Raw genomic sequence first — 18,105 nt, 5'->3', positions numbered from 1 at the left:
GAAAAAGACGCTACACTGAGCACAACTTTTGAGCAAATGGGCTTGAATATTCATTAAACAACATTTAATTTAAACACCCAAACTCTAAAAGCAGCAACATATGGGCCTGTTTTATTTTACATAAACTGAATAGGAGGTTGCACCATTAGTTTCTACAGACATAATGTTCATTACAAATGAAGTATGTTTTCCTTTAGGGAATGCGCCACCATTTCTGTAGTGTTGTCATTCCCCCAAAAGGTTCAGCATACTTGCCATATGAAGTACTCTTCTTGGCAATGTGCTTCAAAATGTAAACAAAATTCCCATAGATCTTCATCAACAAAGGGAACCTGGGGCAAATTAAATTCGTTAATGGGAAACAAACAAAGAAAAGAACCCTCCCATTTCACTATTTTACCATGTTTAAAAGACTGTCTCGACTACATAGTTTGCTACATGGGTTTTCCCCTTACTCTCCGTGCTCGAACATTTTTGCATCAATAACTGCATGCTGTGTGGTTCTACAGTCCTCTGCTGGCTAAAGGATTACTTTGCACAATCTCTTTGAGAATCTAAGCTGTTTTCTTGTATGCAACTTCATGAAAAGCAAGATATTCGCTCTTGGAGCTTGTATAGATTTAAAATGGCTAGATAAAAATATTTTGATTACTCGGCAAGCTTCATGAAAAGTATTTTACACACGGTCTTGCACCTTACATCAAGACAGCTATTTAAGTGGTAAAACAAATAAAATGAGAGGCCAGGGGTGATAAGTACTTGGAGAACTAAGCTGAAAAGCAGAAGAAAAGCACGATTGCATCAGATTGGAGGATCTGTTCTCTCTATAGTGTTGCTGTACATGTCATTACAGTTATTGAGAAGTGTTAATTGAAGAACAGACCTCAGAAGTACCTGTGCATAGTGTTTACTTGGTAGCTATCTGCTGTAGTGCTGTTCTATTTCCATTTAATAGAATTTAATTTAATAGAACTAATTTAATACAAATGAAGTACTGAAAGGTTTGTTTTGTGGGGTTTTGGGGGCATTTGTTTGTTGTTTTATTTTAGTTGAGGAACCCTCCAGAAATTATTTTGTATCTTTACACAAGAAAGAAGGTTAATCTAAGACTGAAGTGTGACATCTTGATATACCTTGGAAGCATATCTCCTTTCGTCCACGTAAGAGCAGCAATAGAAAATGCTCTACAACCTTGCCTCAACTCTGGCATCAGCAGCTTCAGGTTCCTCCAGGTTTTTTTGGCAGTTGTACCCACAAAGGTGCTGGTGGGAAATTGATCAACCACTAGGAAAGAGAGTGATAAATAATTTGCTTTATATAAGCTACGTGATTATTGTTCATTCCTACACAGTCTATGGGAAAATAAAGCTAGAAAAAACATCTGGAAGCAGAACAAATCTAAGAAACGGAGACATCATTGTGATGCAAAGAGAGGGGATGCAAAACAGAAACGCAAGAGAATGGCAGATATATCACTAAAGATATACGCCTTGAGGCATGTATCAGTGGAACAGCCATACGCTCCCTCCTAAATTGGGTGGAAAGGACCGACACAGGTTTCAGAAGGAAGCAGAGTCCACGTGCAACAGGCAGCTTGAATAGAAGACAAGATATTCTCTTGGCTAAGCAGAGACTTGTGGGTTAAGCAAACCTCAGGCACAGCGACAGATGGAAGAACTACCTTCCCCCACCTCTTAAGCATTAAAATTAGTAATGATCACACAAAGTATTTACTTTAAAGTTGTTTATGGTATGGAGTAATGAACTTGACTAATGAACATAGGGACATACATTCTGAATGAACTGTAAACCACAGGGAAGAGTATGCCGAGTTAAGCAACCAGTTATGGGTACAGCTGAGTTGTGAGAATAAAAGGGTAAAAAATTATGTTGGTCTATCATCACTGACAAAAGGAAAAGTTAATCCCCACAGGAGTTATTGGAAATCTATTTCTGACAAATGGAAATTTAAGACATCTGATACACAGGAGTTTTTCTGTAGCATAAAAGGTTAAAATACTGCCAACTCATCTTTCCTGATGAGAGCTTTTGAAGAAGAGAAAGTCATCTCATGAGCTGAGCCCAGCAGAAAGAATTACCTGTTCCTAGGTAGGGGCATCGCATCAGGCAAACAGTACTGGCTGAAACATCAAACATGGACTAGTTGCTAGGTTGAAGTGCAAGGCTTGCACATCGATTGACCCAAGGACCGAGCTGGGGACAACCATGGAGGCAGAGCAGGGCCGGTTGAGCCTCGGTTGCATTTGGTGCTTCATGTACATTGAGCCTCTCACCAAGACTATTTCCCACAGATACGCAAGACAGGTTTGCCAAGAAAGCCAGTCCAGCAGTTAGCAGGAACACTACTTCGACACCAAGGTTCAAATCCCCAGTGCAACATCTACTTCTTTTATGGCCTGGTGATGAGTCACCACAGAACGTATTTTTATAGTAATAGGTTCATTTATTTGTACACAAGTACATTTGTACTTATGCTTTTAAAGCACTCAGGTACTTTTAAAAAAATCTTTGTACTTTATCCTTCTGTGCTTCATCTGTGAAGCGGAAGACTGGAATGTTCCAGCCTTATCAGGATTTGTAAGGTTGTCTGATAACATCCCGCTGGCACCACATGAGCGCCTGCACTTCAATGCTGGCATAGGTTTTTCTAAGGAGACACTCCAAGGTTTGGTCTGGGCAGCACCCAGTTAGAGCTTCCATGGAAGTATCCTGCACCGAGACTTTCCCCCAGGCCACCAGACATGCCATACCAATCAAGTTTTGCCAGGAGCCAAAAGAATACTGTGAAACCAGAGGAAGTATTTTAAAGCAATCATTTACCACACTGAAAATTTTTTCAAAAGCACAAGTCATAGTCACAAAAGGCAACTAGCAGATGTTTATGCCTATGAGGATTTTCCCATTTAATCAAAACAAGGAAAAGATTTAATGCATATTTTAGTTACTCCATGTTTAATGCCAAATGTTTACTTTTCAGCATTTCTTTGACTCTGGACAATTCAATTTCACCATGTTTTCTCTGGTTTATGCGTTAGTACAGTGCTTCTGTGTTTGTTTAAACACTATGGAGTTCAATGCTAGGCAAAATATACTCTCATTTTAATTAACTCCTCAAAACCGTGAAAATTTAATATTTCTGTGTGAATATGAAGCAGTTTTTCCCAATCATCTTTACTTTCGTAAAGTCCTGAAACAGGGCCTAGGTCAACATTTCTCCAATAACCAAAATTATCAATTAAAATAAATACTTAAAACATCAATGCTGGCAGCTCCTAGGTTTTACAATATGTCTCTACATGCCTTAAAAAAAAAGGGGGGGGGGCTTCAAACTATAAAGGAAACCGTGAAACAAACTCAACCTTCCCCCCCTTTTATTTTAAAAATATTAAGCCACTTTCATTGCCATTTTCACATGGGATGTTAAACCAGATGGAAAACATTGAAAAAGTAAAGTGTCAGTCCCAATTTTCTACTTATATCCAACACTGTGCAGGAGATATGGATCTGAGGTCATTTGTTGCAGAGAAGTTTTATTATTGGTGATTGAAACCTGTTATCAAATCAACACAAACGATGCCTGGCTTAACAAACAGGCTAGCAAAAATTGACAGAAAATGATAGCCAGGTAGTAGGTCCAGTACAATCAAATCAGATCATCATGAAAGGCAGTGAAGCATGTTTCTCCTAACGTGGGTCAGGTTGCAATCTGGCCAGCTTCATTAGATAACAAGCTGTATTTTAACCCGACCAACACAAGTACAAACCGTTATCGCCTACCCCAGCGAAGCATTGCAATCACACATCTTTTGCTGGTTGTAAAACATCTACTGTGCTAAGAGAAGCCACTAACGTCCTTCTGCCTCAGCACACTACTTGACCTTACCTAGGATCTCCGTGTATGAACAACAGCAACTGAAAAGGAAGATGCAGCTTTTTTTATTACACTACTGGTTGCTGACGGCCAGCTCTTGGGAAAAAACACAGTTACCTTCTAGTACACAGGATGCCTTTGAGCCACTTGTGCAGCTGTTTCATTAGCCACAGCCTTTACAAAGAGCAAAGACTAAAATCAAGAGGAAGCTTACTGAATTCCAGATAGGATAAAATTCCACAGGGGATTTTTTTTTTGTTTTGTTTAAAAGACTAGAGTTCACAAATGTTAGCAACAAATGTAAGACTAGGTTTCCATTTAATCCCTTTAAAGCACAGGAGTCCAAAATCATTAATGTACTAGGATGTGCCTACTCCTGACACTGACTTATCAAAGCTTACTCAAACCTTTTCATTTTACCTCTTAGAGGAGTTGTAACAAATGCGTTCATAGAAATAACTTAGTCTTATTCCTATTGTGTTAGGAACATAATGAACAAAAGAAACATTTGCCACCCATATTGGAAAGTTCTCCAGCTCAGCTGAAACTTTCCCAGCATCCAGAGTAAAAAAATAAAAAATGAACTACTCTTATGTGGTCTCTTAGCACCACCAAAATATCCATCCAAAAGAAAGCTCAGTATATCAAGCACACAAGCAGGGAGCATTCACAATTAAACTTACTGCACAAATCTAAGATCAATAGCTGGAACAGGACAATGTTCCATTTCCTGTGTAGGAAGGAAACTAATGACATGAAAATTAATTTTGTATAGGAACTGACCAGAATAATATGGACAAGTTAATTTCTTCCGTTGCAAACAGCTTTGCTAGCGACTTGCATACTTTATTCCTTAAATTACAGGCTTTCTATAGACAAGAACTCCTCACATCACCTTTTTATCCCTCTGTCTACTGGTACTGAAGTCTTCTCATAGCATATTCTGCCTCATTTATTTCAAGCCACTGACAGTATCAGCTTCGTTTCTTTCCCTCAACATTTGTTTTCAAGCCTGTTACAAGCTGGTCCCTAGACAAAACAACCTTATTGCCCAGGGTGATGCCAAGTTTTACCATCTTTCATCTGTATCACAGTTGTTATCTTTTTCTATCATGCCAAGACACTAATCCCCGCTCCTCCAAACAGACTCTGCTTCCCTGATAAATCTTTCCTTGCTCTGCTACAGTTTGTCCCTTGTCTTCCAGGCTACAATCTCCTTCAGACAGAAGCCACCATTATCTGGCTGTGCCTTACGTACCTCACGGAGCATAGAGCTGGAACCTCAGCAAGAAGTTGGACTACTTGATCCAGTTTCAATTAAATCAATCCCTGAGGCTTCTGCACAGCTTTTCCCAGTATTTCACAGGATGACTTCATTTACTCTTACTAGTCCAGCTACACGATTTTGAGTCCTTCCTACAAAAAAATCAAAACAAGTCCCATGGTAATTACATCCCTTGTAAAAACCACACAACTCAAGTCCTAGCCATTAAAAATGGTAGAGTTAATGAAAAATCTTTCCATGTGTATCAATTTGAGTTTACTCATTAACAGTTTAAGTTTCTTCTCCAAGAATCCCTGACAGTCTGATTTGGGCTCCAGACTGGTCAAATAGACACAATTCTTGAGATAGCGAAACACAAGGGCCAGGCCAAAACCCAAAAGCAGGCAACAGTGACAAAAAGCTACTACCTACAGATGATGGGGTGTGCCAAGAGCAGCAGGAAATAAAAGGGTACCTTCAGCGCACAGTAGGGCAAGGAGTGAAGATTCCTGCTCACCAATGCTTTCCACTTAATTGTTTTACCTCCCACAGGAAAGGGGATTAACCTAGAATCTCTTCACCACATGGCACGTGCGTTAAACTTCTGAATTACAGAACATCTGCTACACACTGCTTAGACTGTAGTGTACAAAGGCAAAGTGTTGGGCAGAACAGAAACTCACACGAAGAGCTGCTTGTTTCCAGACTCTGGAAGCACCAAGATTTCAGATGACAGCTATTCAGCTGCCTGCTATTTTCCGGGTGAGACAATAGGAGAAAAGGATGACCACATCAACACAAAATGTTGCAGAAGAGTGGAAAAACTTAAATAGGGTGATCTGATTTGATCAGTTAATTCTAAATCACTTAATGTCATTTTGTCCCCTTCATTTTTTGTGCTTAATGCCTCATATTGCAAGACAAGAGTACAGCTTATGATGCGTGGTTATAACCTAACCACACAAGGAGAGTCCATGTTCTATGGCCTCACTAGGTATTTTTTGCTGTCAATTTTAAATCATCAAAATGGGGCATTAAATACCAAATTATGGCACCAAGCAATAAGACAGCCTATTTTAATCCATCTGCTTTGAAAAGTTCCTTACCTCATAAATGAGCTTGTAATAAAAAGCACGTAAGACATTACAAAATTACAAAGGGAGCCTTTAATGCTCCAACTCCAGAACTAAGTTCTGCTTCAAGAGGTACAGAGTAAACAGTACTGTTCAAGGGGGCATGTAAAGTCAAAATATCAAGGCTATGCAAGACATATACATTTATACCAGCACTTACAGATCTTTTGTTGATTGCTTATAAACTAAGGTAAGGAGGCTTCTGAAAAGAGCAACTAGAATTTGTGCCAGCACTCTAGAACTTTAAAGCAGTAAACATTTGGAAAACACTAACTGTATATGGTCTTCAATGAAACAGATGGTTTCCATTCAATTCAAAAAAGAACGAGTGAAACAAATATATCACTTAAAGCCTCAGATCCTAAGCACAACTATTTTTAAGGCATATTTTCAAACAAGTTGACCTCTTTGGCAGGGGACAATTTGGCTTTCTTTCAGCCTATTTTATGAAAAATTGCTATATTGTATTCATATTGCTGTGTTCACATCACCCCCTAGTGATTGCTCAATTATATTCACAGCATGACTCTTCTCCCCTTTGATGTTGAACATTATATACAGAAAGAGTTTACTGCAGGTATTACCTTTAAAGCAGGTTTAGGTTCTAACCCTAAGCCTCACGTGCAAAATGTTTGCTTCATGACCCTTACAATCTTTTCAGTTATCAGAAATTTACTGTCACCTAATCAAAACGTATCTACAGACTTGAGGTCAGCGCACATACTACATATAAGCACACATATCCCACTTTTAATACCTCCCTAGCAATTCTTCAGAATATAATATACTTACAACCTTTGGAAGAACATACATTAGGTACCTATCTTTGAAGGTCTGGCAAGTGAAAGCCTTTTAACTTCCACATGATTTCAGAATCAAAATTATTATTTTACAAGTAATTACTGTTTCAGCATCCCCTTACCCTACCACCACCAGTTCACCTATGTTTAGAAAAAACTGGAGTACCTATCCTTTCACCAGGGCAATTGCCTACTAAAGCCAGTTACTACCCTCAATAAAGGCAGAAACACTACAGCATGACATACAGAAAGTTTTCTGCACGGTTAAGAGCATGACGCTGCTGAACACACACAACAGCAACCCCACTAGTTCAAGACAGACTGAAGGCACTAGAAAAGGCATTAAGTGCTTTATCTATACTTATCAGATCTTGTATGGAAGTTAATAGGACAACAGTATCCCCTTCCAAACACTTTAACACTAACTATAGGGTTGTTGGTTCCCCCCCCAAACACTAGAAATGCCTTACTGTATTACAATATGCTGCCTCAGTAGAAAGGTAGTACAATTTTAAAATACTGTACTTGGTAAGAATCAAGTCAGAGCCTTTATCAGCACAGCTGCTACAGCTGTCCAGTCTCAGTCCTAACACCTGCACCAGAATGCCCACACTTCTAGTATACAGCATGCCTCATCCAGCCACTAATCCCATCTTAAATGACTCCTTTAACACTACCAGATGAAAAAATCGGGAGTGTACTGCAGTTGGCAGACCAGAAGCCCCAGAGTTCTCCCTTCAGCTAAAATCTACAGGTCTATACATAATATAGGCAGTCAAACAAGCACATCTTAAAAGGACTTTCCAAACCACAGTTTGAACACCAGATGACAAAAGCATGCCTACCTCCATAAACACTGCCTGTTTGCAATTAGGTTGCACACACTCTGTAAAAAGCTCTGATTCGCTTCGAATTGATACTCAAGACTAGTTTAATTATGAAAAGATTTTAATACAGTGCAAAACAGCACACCAATCCTGAATTTCTCAAACTTTACAAAATGGTAGCTTTCAAATCAAAACCAAAGGGCAAGCCAGCATTTTATTGACATAGTTTATTTGATGTTAAAGCTAGATGTGCAGCTTCTTTCCAGAATAATTCTCTCTGTACTTCTTCATACAATAATGTAGTCTGTAAAGGAAAAGACAGATCAGTGCCACATGATTAAAACAATTTTTATTCTGATACATTTATAGAGCCTGAAAAACTGGTTCCCAAACAAGTCAGGTGAATCACGCTGCCTTTCTTAAAAAGTACGTAAGGTTCAAAATTTCACAGTACTGTCATGGGAATAAATGAGAGCCTAGACCACACCATTTCTGTAGAAGAGCGCAACAATGTACAATTCCTTTAGCAGCTTTCTGTTTAAGACGTTATACTCACTACATCAGCTCCCAGATAGACTGTTTAAGTTGCTTTAAGAAAAGGCATTCAGAAGACAATAAAAAAACCAAGGTGTACTATCTTTTCCTTAGCATACCTACCAAAGGAAAAATTTAAGACTATAAGACTATATAATCAACAGTTTTAGCAACAGTAAATCTGAACTGCCTGATTTATTATTTCAGCCTTTATACTAATCAGGTATTTCATTTAAATGGCAGTTGAATAAATTAACAAGTCAGCAGTAAGCATGAGAGTCTTAAACTCTTGCACTAGGTTTTGTATCAGCACAAGTACCACGGTCTTTGCATAAATCAACATTAGACCTATGTCATCATAATGGCAACAGGCTACTGAACGTCTACACTTACAAAGGATTCTGAAGTCATACCTGTTATCCATTTCCCCATCTGAAATATGTTCGTTTACTGAAAAAGAAAAAGCATTAATAAGACAATAGTTTTATCAAAGTTTTACTACTACAGAGGATGGAGCTTTCAAATGCGACACGAAAACCTCAAAGTTTTGACTGTAGAGGCTGAAGACTTCAATTGCATGCATTCCCTCAAACGGGACCTAACAATATGTGTTTAGTGCTTAAGTAATACTCAGAATGCAACTGCATGTTCAATTATACCTACAGGATACAATGGTTTTAAAATGCTTATCCATCCACACTTCTGTTTGATCAAGTTTTTTTAAAAACCCAACATTTCTGTTGGGAAGGCTCATGTTCAAAGGCTGTCACAACTACAGCTGTGATATTAAAAGGCAGGGCAGATTTTTTTGCATTTGCTCCGAATGCAAACATTAGGTGAGAGGTATCCACATTACTTGCTGCAAACTTTCAAGTGAGATCAGCTAACCACAGAGCAACAGAATATATTAAATAACACAAACTACTTTAAAATACTTCTCTTGAAACTGCAGGGAAAACAGAATGGGAATTCTGAAGGAGTGAGAAGTGAAAGGAAACAAAGAAAACTTAGCAGTCAGACAACAGCATCATACTATTCAAGTATGATTCACCATTTCAATAGTTTTCATGACTACACGGTACGTAACTCTTAGAACAATACAGACTTGCCTGAAGATGCCTTCAGAATCAAGTGCCTACACATTTGTGAGATCAACAGTTTCCACAGATTGTGTAGGCAGACTCCAAAACATATTCCAGGACTTGTGTTAAAAATTCCTCCATGTGGCTGTGGTAAAGGATATTGAACCAAGCCACACCATTATGTTTAAACATGCATTTTTCAAGACAAAGCTTTAAGACACAAGTGTATTCTGCAAGCTTTTTTCTGTGATGCAGCACAGAACTCTTCTCAACGAAGTTTTCCAGAAAGCATGTAAATTAATTTGTCTTTAGTTTAAGTCTAATGCAAAGACATACAGAATAACAAAACTGGTGAACAAGTAAGATCTAGCCCATGCATACTTAGCAACTAAAAAATCATTTTAGAAGAAATGAAAAAAACCTCTTATCCAAAACAGTTTACCTGCTACTGAGATTGGATGCTAGTTTGAGAAGCACTTTATGCAGAAGTCACATCTACTATGTAATTATCGCAGCGTGCAATCATGGTCTTGATTTCTAAAGTGTTTATATGCTTTAAGAGAATTTCTATGAACTGGTCAGCTTTAGTAAATCAAGTGTCATTTAACTGTTTTGTATTAACACTCAATAACGGCTACCTTCGAGTGCAAAATTCTTGAAGGGAAGAAGTTCCTCCATACTACTTGTATCAGTGCAACACTACATGACTCCCTTGACATTCACAAGTGTGTAATGCTAGTGTTACTACTCTACCAAATGCTAATTTGTGCTGTTATACTGTAAAAAAATTGTAGGACTTCATTATTAAAACAGCATTAAAGCAGAAGGACAAAGGGCTCCAAATATTATCTAGTAGTTCGCAGCAACAGTGGTTCACTTCCATCCAAAGATAACAAGAACTTCACTTACACACTAAGTGAGAAATCTAACTTCACAGAGCAGTCACTGTGGTTTCTGTCTTAATTTGGAATACTACAGGCCAATAGTTAAATACAGTTTAATGCTGACAACTGTGCCATTTCCAACCACTATCTCAAACACACAGAGCTATGATGTGACTTAGTTTTCATACAGATGCACAACTTCTTTTACACAAAGGTCAAGTTACACATGCAATTGCACTGTACTACTTTGAATCAGAATTTGGGGTGTTTTGACCCAATGCCTCAATCAACAGCATTGACTTTCTTTGATTGCTTCTCATTTGGAATGCCTTATTTTAATGCTGTTTTACTAGTTTCAAAAATCTTGTTCGCTATTAGCTATATTTTAAGTTATACTGAATAAGCTTCATTTTGTTGTCTGAACCCTTTACAGGGCAGAGCAAGTTTAAAACAAACACGCATACAAGGCAGTACAGTGCTTTAAGTAAAAGGATGGACACATGTCTCAGTGATGTGTAATTCAGTCACCACATCCATGCTCATTCTCAGTACCTGCTAGATACTTCATTTCTGACGGAGAATTCCAAGAAAGTAGAAAAAAAAGCAAAAGTGAAGATTACTAAAGTTTGAGATGTCAAAGAAAGCACTTTAGTAGGTACAAACTTAAGCATCAAAGCCCATCACCTTGTGAAAATATCTGAAAAAACGCACTTAGCTGCACAGCTTACTCAGGATTTTTCAGAGGACAAAAAGCTGCCAAAGAGGATGACTGTCTTCACACCCAGACTATCCCTCAGTTTTGTGAGGTTTTTTTGTTTAAAGATAGGGGAACACTGCCTCCGCCCAAACTATACACCTTACAAGCTTGTATCAAGTTCCAGCCACAAAATAAGAAGCTCCCACCAGGGGAAAAAAAACACACACACACACACTATCTTGGGAATCAGTCACTTAAACCCAGGATAGAGCAGGCATTCTACCTTATTTCTATTTACACACTGTCCTCACTGCCTACACCACCATACATCCTTAACAAAATATCCTCTATAAATAACAGCATAAACAACAGTAATTTGGTGGAGTAAGCATTAAATATTTAGGTAGTTGAGTAACAAGTGTTAATTATCTGATTTGTATATTGCAAGGCTGAGTTATGAGATTAGAGCAATACTGTTAGATTTATGAAAAATTTTAACTTTAGTTCAAGTGACACATAGGAAACAATCATTTAAGAAGCATTGCTTCACGTTGTATCAGCTAAGCTTGCAGCAGTGAGGAGCAAGACTAAGCTACTGAGCTGGTAAAAAGTTGCTACAACACCACACAGATTACCTTCTGTTATCCAGTAGAACAGGTGAAAAAAATGGAAAAAAAACAACGTTATTGTGTTGAAGAACTTCTAATCAACATTTCAAAGGCAATATGCTCACTCTAACTTACAGATAATTCTCATCCTACCTTCTTGCCAGCACCAACATTTGCCTTGGCTGTGCCCCTGACCTTCTTCATTCTGTTCTTACGCTCCTTTCGCTGCTTCCTGGAAGTCTTCTTCTTTTCATACAAGCCATGCTATTAAAAACAGTTAAAGTCACATTTAACATTGTTTCAGATAGCAACTTCTTAATTTAAGTTTCATTATTTCTGGTCTCTTCAAATACTGTTTAAATTTGAAGTATCAGTTAAGTAGTGAAACAAGGTCACTAGTTAACAAATGATTCAACACAGAATATAAGCAAAAAAGTAGTGTATGTATCAGTCTCATCTCTCATACTTCTTGAAGACCTTCGATAGTGGTTAGTTATCTATTACTGCTAAACATCACCGTAAGATCAATTTTGCCTTTGCAATTCCCCATAATACACAAAAAAACCCCTTACCCTATTTCACAAATGTGGAAAGTAACCCATACTATTTTAAGACCTCTTATTAACTCAGTACACCAACAATACTTTCACAAAAGTTTTTTATACATGTAAATCTTGAACCACTAACTACTTCAAATCCATCCTAATTGTTTTCAAGTTACCAGAAAACAACCTACCCTGGCAAGCCTATGTTTTGGTTCATTTTTCTTTGCATAGTCGAGGGAATCATAGATCATGCCAAAACCTGTTGTCTTGCCACCACCAAAATGAGTTCTGAAGCCAAAGACGAAAATTACATCAGGGGTTGTCTTATACATTTTTGCCAGCTTTTCCCTGATTTCTGTTTTGGGGACTGTGGCCTTTCCAGGGTGAAGAACATCAATCACCTAAAAAGAAGTTTTTATAAGTGTTATAAAAGCAAAAGAAGGTCAACATCCAGTACAACAGCCAGGTGCTACAGTTCCACCATGAGCTTAACAATTAGATTAACTCATCTTAGCACCAGAAAGTACTATTAATTTTGTATGACTATTCCTAACAGTTTCCTGCTTCAAAAGACAAACCAGCTCGCTATCTCACCATCGAGATTTACCTTCAGCGTGCATCAACACGTTTACAGATATAACCTCTTACAGTAAAAACTCTAGAGATTTTTAAGAGTCCCATGCTTACAGTGGTTAAAGAACACCCACAGCCCAGAACCAGCAAACAAACAATTAAAGACAATTTTTTGTGTTCTTTTACCATCTGCTTTCGTTGAAGCAGTCTGTTTGTCATGAACTTCCTGGTTCTGATGGTCACTGTGTCATTCTGCAGGAGAAGATACCAAGAGGTAAGACAAAACAATAATCACAAGTACAATTCAAGCTTAACATAGAAATAACACACACTACAGCAACAGCCCGTAGTCCCTCCAATGCTGACAGTGAACTCGACCTAACCAAAGTGGTCCTGAGCTACAGGGAACCCCCCTGTGAAGTACACTTTGATATGTACTCACAAGTACAGATCAACTGATGACGAGCTCATCCTCAGTTTCCAAGCAACACAGCAACATGCATATCTCCCCCATTCTGAAAAGCTGAAGCAGCTTTTAATGAAATACATGGACTACAAGCCCAACTACTACAACAGTACAAGGCAAGCTTCCCTAACAAACCTACACACTACAGATTCTATTAGCTCTTTCAGACAAGAACAGCCACAACACCAATAGACAAGCACGACCCTCAGCATCCCTTTAACACCTTGACGTTACACTACTACCACCGCCTTACCGGCCGGCAGCACGGCGACCCAGCAGGGCCGGCACATGCCGCGGCCTGCACCCCGGAGCTCGCCCCTAACAACCGGCACGGAGGCGCGGCGACCAGGCCGCGGGAGCCCCAGCTCGAAACGGGAACGCGAGCCCCCACTCGATTTCCACCCATGTCCCCACAGGCCGCTGCAGACAAGCCAGCTCATCGGTGCCTGGCAGCTAGGGACACCGGCGAGAGCAGGATGGCAGCAGCCCAGGACGGATTGCTCCCGGCCGGCACTCACCATCTTGGCGGCGGCCTCCCTGCCAGCGAGCGAGAAAAGGAACGAGCAGCGCCGCGCAGCCAATCATAAGGCGGCGCAGGGGTCCTTCGTGCCGGGGGCGGAGCCGCGCGCAGGAGTGTCCCTCCCGGAGCCGGACCCTGAGGAGGACGACAGGGGTGGCTGTTCCGTGCCTGATGGGTCAGCGCGACCGCGGCTATTTGTGCTGGGGGCTGGTCGAACTGCGGGCGCGCTGTACTCTGCGCGGGCAGGCTGAGCCCCCTGGCCGGCTGCGTGGCGAGGCGAGCGACTCCCCTCGTTGTATGCTGCGGCAGGGTGCGCTGCGCGCTGGTGCGGAGCTGGTTTTGCTCTCCCACCCCACCGCCTTGTTCTGCTCCCGGTGACCAGGGCGTGGGCCGGGGCTGCTCTGAGGAAACCGAACGTAAAGCCGTGAAGTGAGCAGCGCGGCACGGTTCCCGGCACCCGGGGGAGCAGTGGTGTAACAGTATCGTGGCGGGCAACGGAGCGCCCGCGGGCCCCGAGAGCGCTGAGGGCCACCGTGCGAGGCGGCCGTGAGGAGCGGCCGGGCGGAGGCGGGGCTGCTGGCGGGGGCCCGGCGCTGCAGGTCGCCCTCAGAGGAGGACCCCGGCTGTGCCCCAGCAGGGGGCGCTGCGGGCGGAGACCGCTCTGCGCTGCCGCCGCGTGGGCGGGCTCGGTGCCGCCGCGTGCAGCCCCGCCAGAGGCTGTGGGAAGGCCGCCGGGCCCGCTGCCGCCGCCGCCATGGTGAAGGAGCAGTTCAGGGAGACGGATGTGGCCAAGAAAATGTGAGTGGGGCAGCTGGGCTGGCTCTCTGTGCGGCGGGAGGCTACTGGGCTGCTGCTCCGCTGCCCGGGGCTGCGCGGCCCCCAGCGCCGAGGGAGCCGGTGTTGCTGCGGGGTGGGCCCGGTGGCTGCGGTGGCGAGCAGCGGAGGTCCCAGCGTGTGGCACAACCGCTATAAAAGCACCCGGGAAGGAGTTTAATGCGCGGGGTGGCTGCTGTTACGGCTCGTTTCCTTTTAAAAGCGCTGGCGTGGGCCTTGGTTCCGGCTGTTGGCGAGGCTCGCCGGTGGCCGTGCGTGGGGGCGGCTGCAGGGTGGCCCGAGAACATCGACAAATCCCCCAGATATAAACCACCAACGCAATGCAAACAGCTCTGTTGTTTATAGTTATCTAGACAGAGCCAGCTTCAGCTATACCGTGAAACAACTTAGCTTTCTCTGTATTGCTTTTGAATATATACGTGTGTGTGCTTGTAGTTATAGGTATTTATGTATATATATGTGCACATGCATACATGTGAAATTTCCCATCCTAGAAGCCACATCTGTTTTGGCATGAAATCTTCAGAAGAGATGCGTCAGCAAGCTCACATTCAAGTGGTTAGCAAAAACTTGTATAGTCAGGACAACCATCACTCTCCGCTGCAGTATGGAGTCCTCGACCATCGTATGGTGAGAAACGTGTTTTTTTTTCCTAGACCATTTTTTTAGAATTACCTGAAGTGGTCAAAAATAAGTCGGGATGATTGAAATTTATTGCTTATTCAAAATATGTGCAAATGTGTCTCTGCTTGAATTACAGAGACTGTCAGTTGCAGTGACAGCTATTTTTTTGATGCTTTTGGATGGTTCAGGAAAACATTCTTTTGAGACAGGAGATAAGTTCTTTCTGCCTAGTCGTTGGGACACCCAGAGACATCTATCTACAAAATCTCATATTGTAGATTAGCGGGCTGTAGATCAACTGCAAAATCTGTGTGGGTTAATGTCACTGGTTTTAGTAGGGCCTGTGTGTGAAAGAGATTTTCCTTAAGGTTTGGAGTGACTATAATGCTACTGATGTGCTTCTCATGCTGGGAAGAAGGAGTAAGTGCTGTGGGTCTACCGTCAGCATAGCTGACTAGCTTAAGAGTTGTTGTATTTTCTATGTGTTTGGTTAGTTACAGCTAATTTACTTTTTTTCTATGTGTGTGTTTCCCTCCTCCCAAAGGGAACCAGTGAAAAAGACCGTCCCTGTGAAACCTGTGGAAAAAATCTAGCTGATTGTTTAGGACATTATGGGTACATTGACTTAGAACTGCCCTGTTTTCATGTTGGATATTTCAAAGCTGTGATAGGCATCCTGCAGGTAAATGCAATTATGATTTGTTATCAGTTTCTAGTCTAGAAAAAGGAAATTATCAGACAAGATGAAGCTTGAAAGAGTAATTGAGAAGACCAAAATAAGGTTGTGTTATACATTTTATTTTTATGCATCTTGTGTTTTGTAACGTAAACGTATCTAAATACCAGTCTTAGTGATGTAAATGTATCTGGTTTATTCTATATAATCTCAGACTGATTAATTTAATTCTTTATTTTTCTGTAGTAGTTTGAATTAAATGTATGGAGCATAACTTGCCTTTTAGGGCATCCCAGTAAATCAAAGTTCTGTTTGCTTTATATCTTGATTTTTAAGATCCAGCAGAGCTTAGATAAGCATTTGTCTCATTGACTGTATTTTTTCTCTATGTACTTTTTTTTGTGTATTACAGCATATGAATTGGTCTTTCAACCAAGACCATTGCATTTCCTTGAAAAAACTGCGCTCTGTTAAAGAACTTAAGTTATAGTAGATGTTACAGCTCTGCATATGTCTGTTAACAACTGTGTTGATATGCATTTACGTTTAAGATGATCTGCAAAACCTGTTGCCGTATCATGCTGTCGGTGGAAGAAAAAAAACAATTTTTGGATTACTTGAAGCGACCTGGCCTTACATATCTTCAGAAGAGAGGGCTAAAAAAGAAAGTGTCTGAAAAGTGTCGAAAGAAAAACACTTGTCCTTACTGTGGTGCCTTTAACGGTGAGTGTTGGTGTTAGCAGTTAGTGATAGTTATCTACTGTGGTGGTTTTTACCTTGGTGGCTGTGATATGCATCAAAATTTGAATACCCTTGTTTCTTCCACGGCCAATGAGTATTCTCTCTGGCCTGTATTAAGAATCAGGTAATTGCATTTTCAGTGCCAAGCACCTGCTTGCTCCCATCTCATTTATGTGGACAGAGTCATTGTGCTAGTTGCTTCTTTTGTTTCATGTGGTATCTCTTCATGGTAGTAACCAATATTTGATTCTTGAATAATGGCAAAAAAATCCTGTTTAACATGTTTTTGAAAATATTGGGAACTATTGTCAGTGATCGATACCTTAACTTAGAAGCATTTGTACACTTTTATTTTGATTGAACTTTATTTTTCATTGTTATATTAAATTATCTTGCTTAATACTAGATGTGTTTGTCATCCTCCAGGAGGGTATGTTCTGCAGTTTGGCAGTATTTGAGCTGTGATGGTCTTGAGTTACATTGGACTTCCTTCTTTAGGAAAGAGTATCTTAATAAGATTTCATATTGGTTTTTCAAAATACTCTTCTTTTTTTTTTCTTCACATATTCTGATTAAGTGATACTGTTCTTAATGGTCTTGCAGTGCTACAGATTCATAGTGGATGATTAATTTATAACTTAAAACTTTACATTTTTAACTCATGAAAATTTTGCGTTGGTTGTTGTAATGATCAACAGCCTGAATAGAGAGCTGCTTCATTGTAAGTGTCACATGTACAGATAGGGACATAGACAACAGGCATTTATAAAATTAAGTGGTAGGTCAGCATGCTTCAGTAAAAAAAAAAATTAAAAAAACTGATTTTGGAAAGCACTTGTACTAGTTTGTGGAAGTTTGGGTGGGGTTTTTGTGTGTGTGTGTGTTTTTGTTGTTGTTTAAAAAACACCCCGTGTTTATTTGCTTGCAGGAACTGTGAAGAAGTGTGGTTTGTTGAAAATAATACATGAAAAGTACAAGACCAATAAGAAAGTGGTAGATCCAGTAGTATCTACTTTTCTTCAATCCTTTGAAACTGCCATAGAACATAACAAAGAAGTAGAACCCTTACTGGGAAGAGCTCAGGTGAATTTTAGTATGACTTAAATTTTCTGCTGGTTTTTGTGCTTGAAATAAAACTCCTAAAAGGTTTTCAACATAGCAGCTTAAGCCTTGTGGTGATCCAAGATTTTCATATGTAAAAAAAAAAAACACTTGAAGAATGTTTCTATTTCTTGCAATAATGTTAACTTTGCAAAAATGAGAAGTTTAGTTTATTGGTGTGTTCTAATACATAGCTTTTGGTCTGTAAAGAAGGGGGATACTCTTGGTGCAAAAAACTTCTATAAGCTAGAAAAAGGGGAAGGGCCCATAGAAACTCTATATGTACATCTAGATTTACTGTAGC

The 18,105-nt window shown here is 40.4% G+C and overlaps 2 protein-coding genes across 7 annotated transcripts in view; one reads left to right on the top strand and one right to left on the bottom strand.

Annotated features, from left to right (window-relative positions):
• RPS24 (ribosomal protein S24) overlaps positions 1-13,928 on the bottom strand; it is a 209,455-nt gene extending 195,527 nt beyond the window's left edge. The window contains exons 1-5 of one of the 5 annotated variants that reach the window (XM_075758650.1): positions 13,824-13,923; positions 13,026-13,091; positions 12,458-12,667; positions 11,875-11,985; positions 8,020-8,900 (exon numbers count right to left, since the gene is read on the bottom strand). In XM_075758650.1, the coding sequence (XP_075614765.1) occupies positions 8,898-8,900; positions 11,875-11,985; positions 12,458-12,667; positions 13,026-13,091; positions 13,824-13,826 (393 nt within the window). In that variant the 5' untranslated portion in view covers positions 13,827-13,923 and the 3' untranslated portion in view covers positions 8,020-8,897. Of the gene's footprint in view, positions 1-8,019; positions 8,901-10,799; positions 11,752-11,856; positions 11,986-12,457; positions 12,668-13,025; positions 13,092-13,823 lie in introns of those variants that run through there. The other 4 variants (XM_075758647.1, XM_075758649.1, XM_075758651.1 and 1 more) reach the window with 4 other exon arrangements.
• Positions 13,929-14,448: 520 nt separating this feature from the next.
• The window catches only part of POLR3A (RNA polymerase III subunit A), a 35,579-nt gene continuing 31,922 nt past the window's right edge, over positions 14,449-18,105 (top strand). For both annotated transcript variants that reach the window (XM_075758627.1, XM_075758628.1), the window contains exons 1-5: positions 14,449-14,623; positions 15,154-15,289; positions 15,828-15,965; positions 16,511-16,682; positions 17,629-17,783. In XM_075758627.1, coding sequence (XP_075614742.1) covers positions 14,580-14,623; positions 15,154-15,289; positions 15,828-15,965; positions 16,511-16,682; positions 17,629-17,783 — 645 coding nt within the window. In that variant the 5' untranslated portion in view covers positions 14,449-14,579. The remainder of the gene's footprint in view (positions 14,624-15,153; positions 15,290-15,827; positions 15,966-16,510; positions 16,683-17,628; positions 17,784-18,105) is intronic.

Source organism: Balearica regulorum, chromosome 7 (genome assembly GCF_011004875.1).
Source record: "Balearica regulorum gibbericeps isolate bBalReg1 chromosome 7, bBalReg1.pri, whole genome shotgun sequence".
NCBI classification, from domain to species: Eukaryota; Metazoa; Chordata; class Aves; order Gruiformes; family Gruidae; genus Balearica; species Balearica regulorum.
The sequence above is the reverse complement of the archived record's forward strand: the minus strand, read 5'-3'. Positions and strand labels throughout refer to the sequence as shown.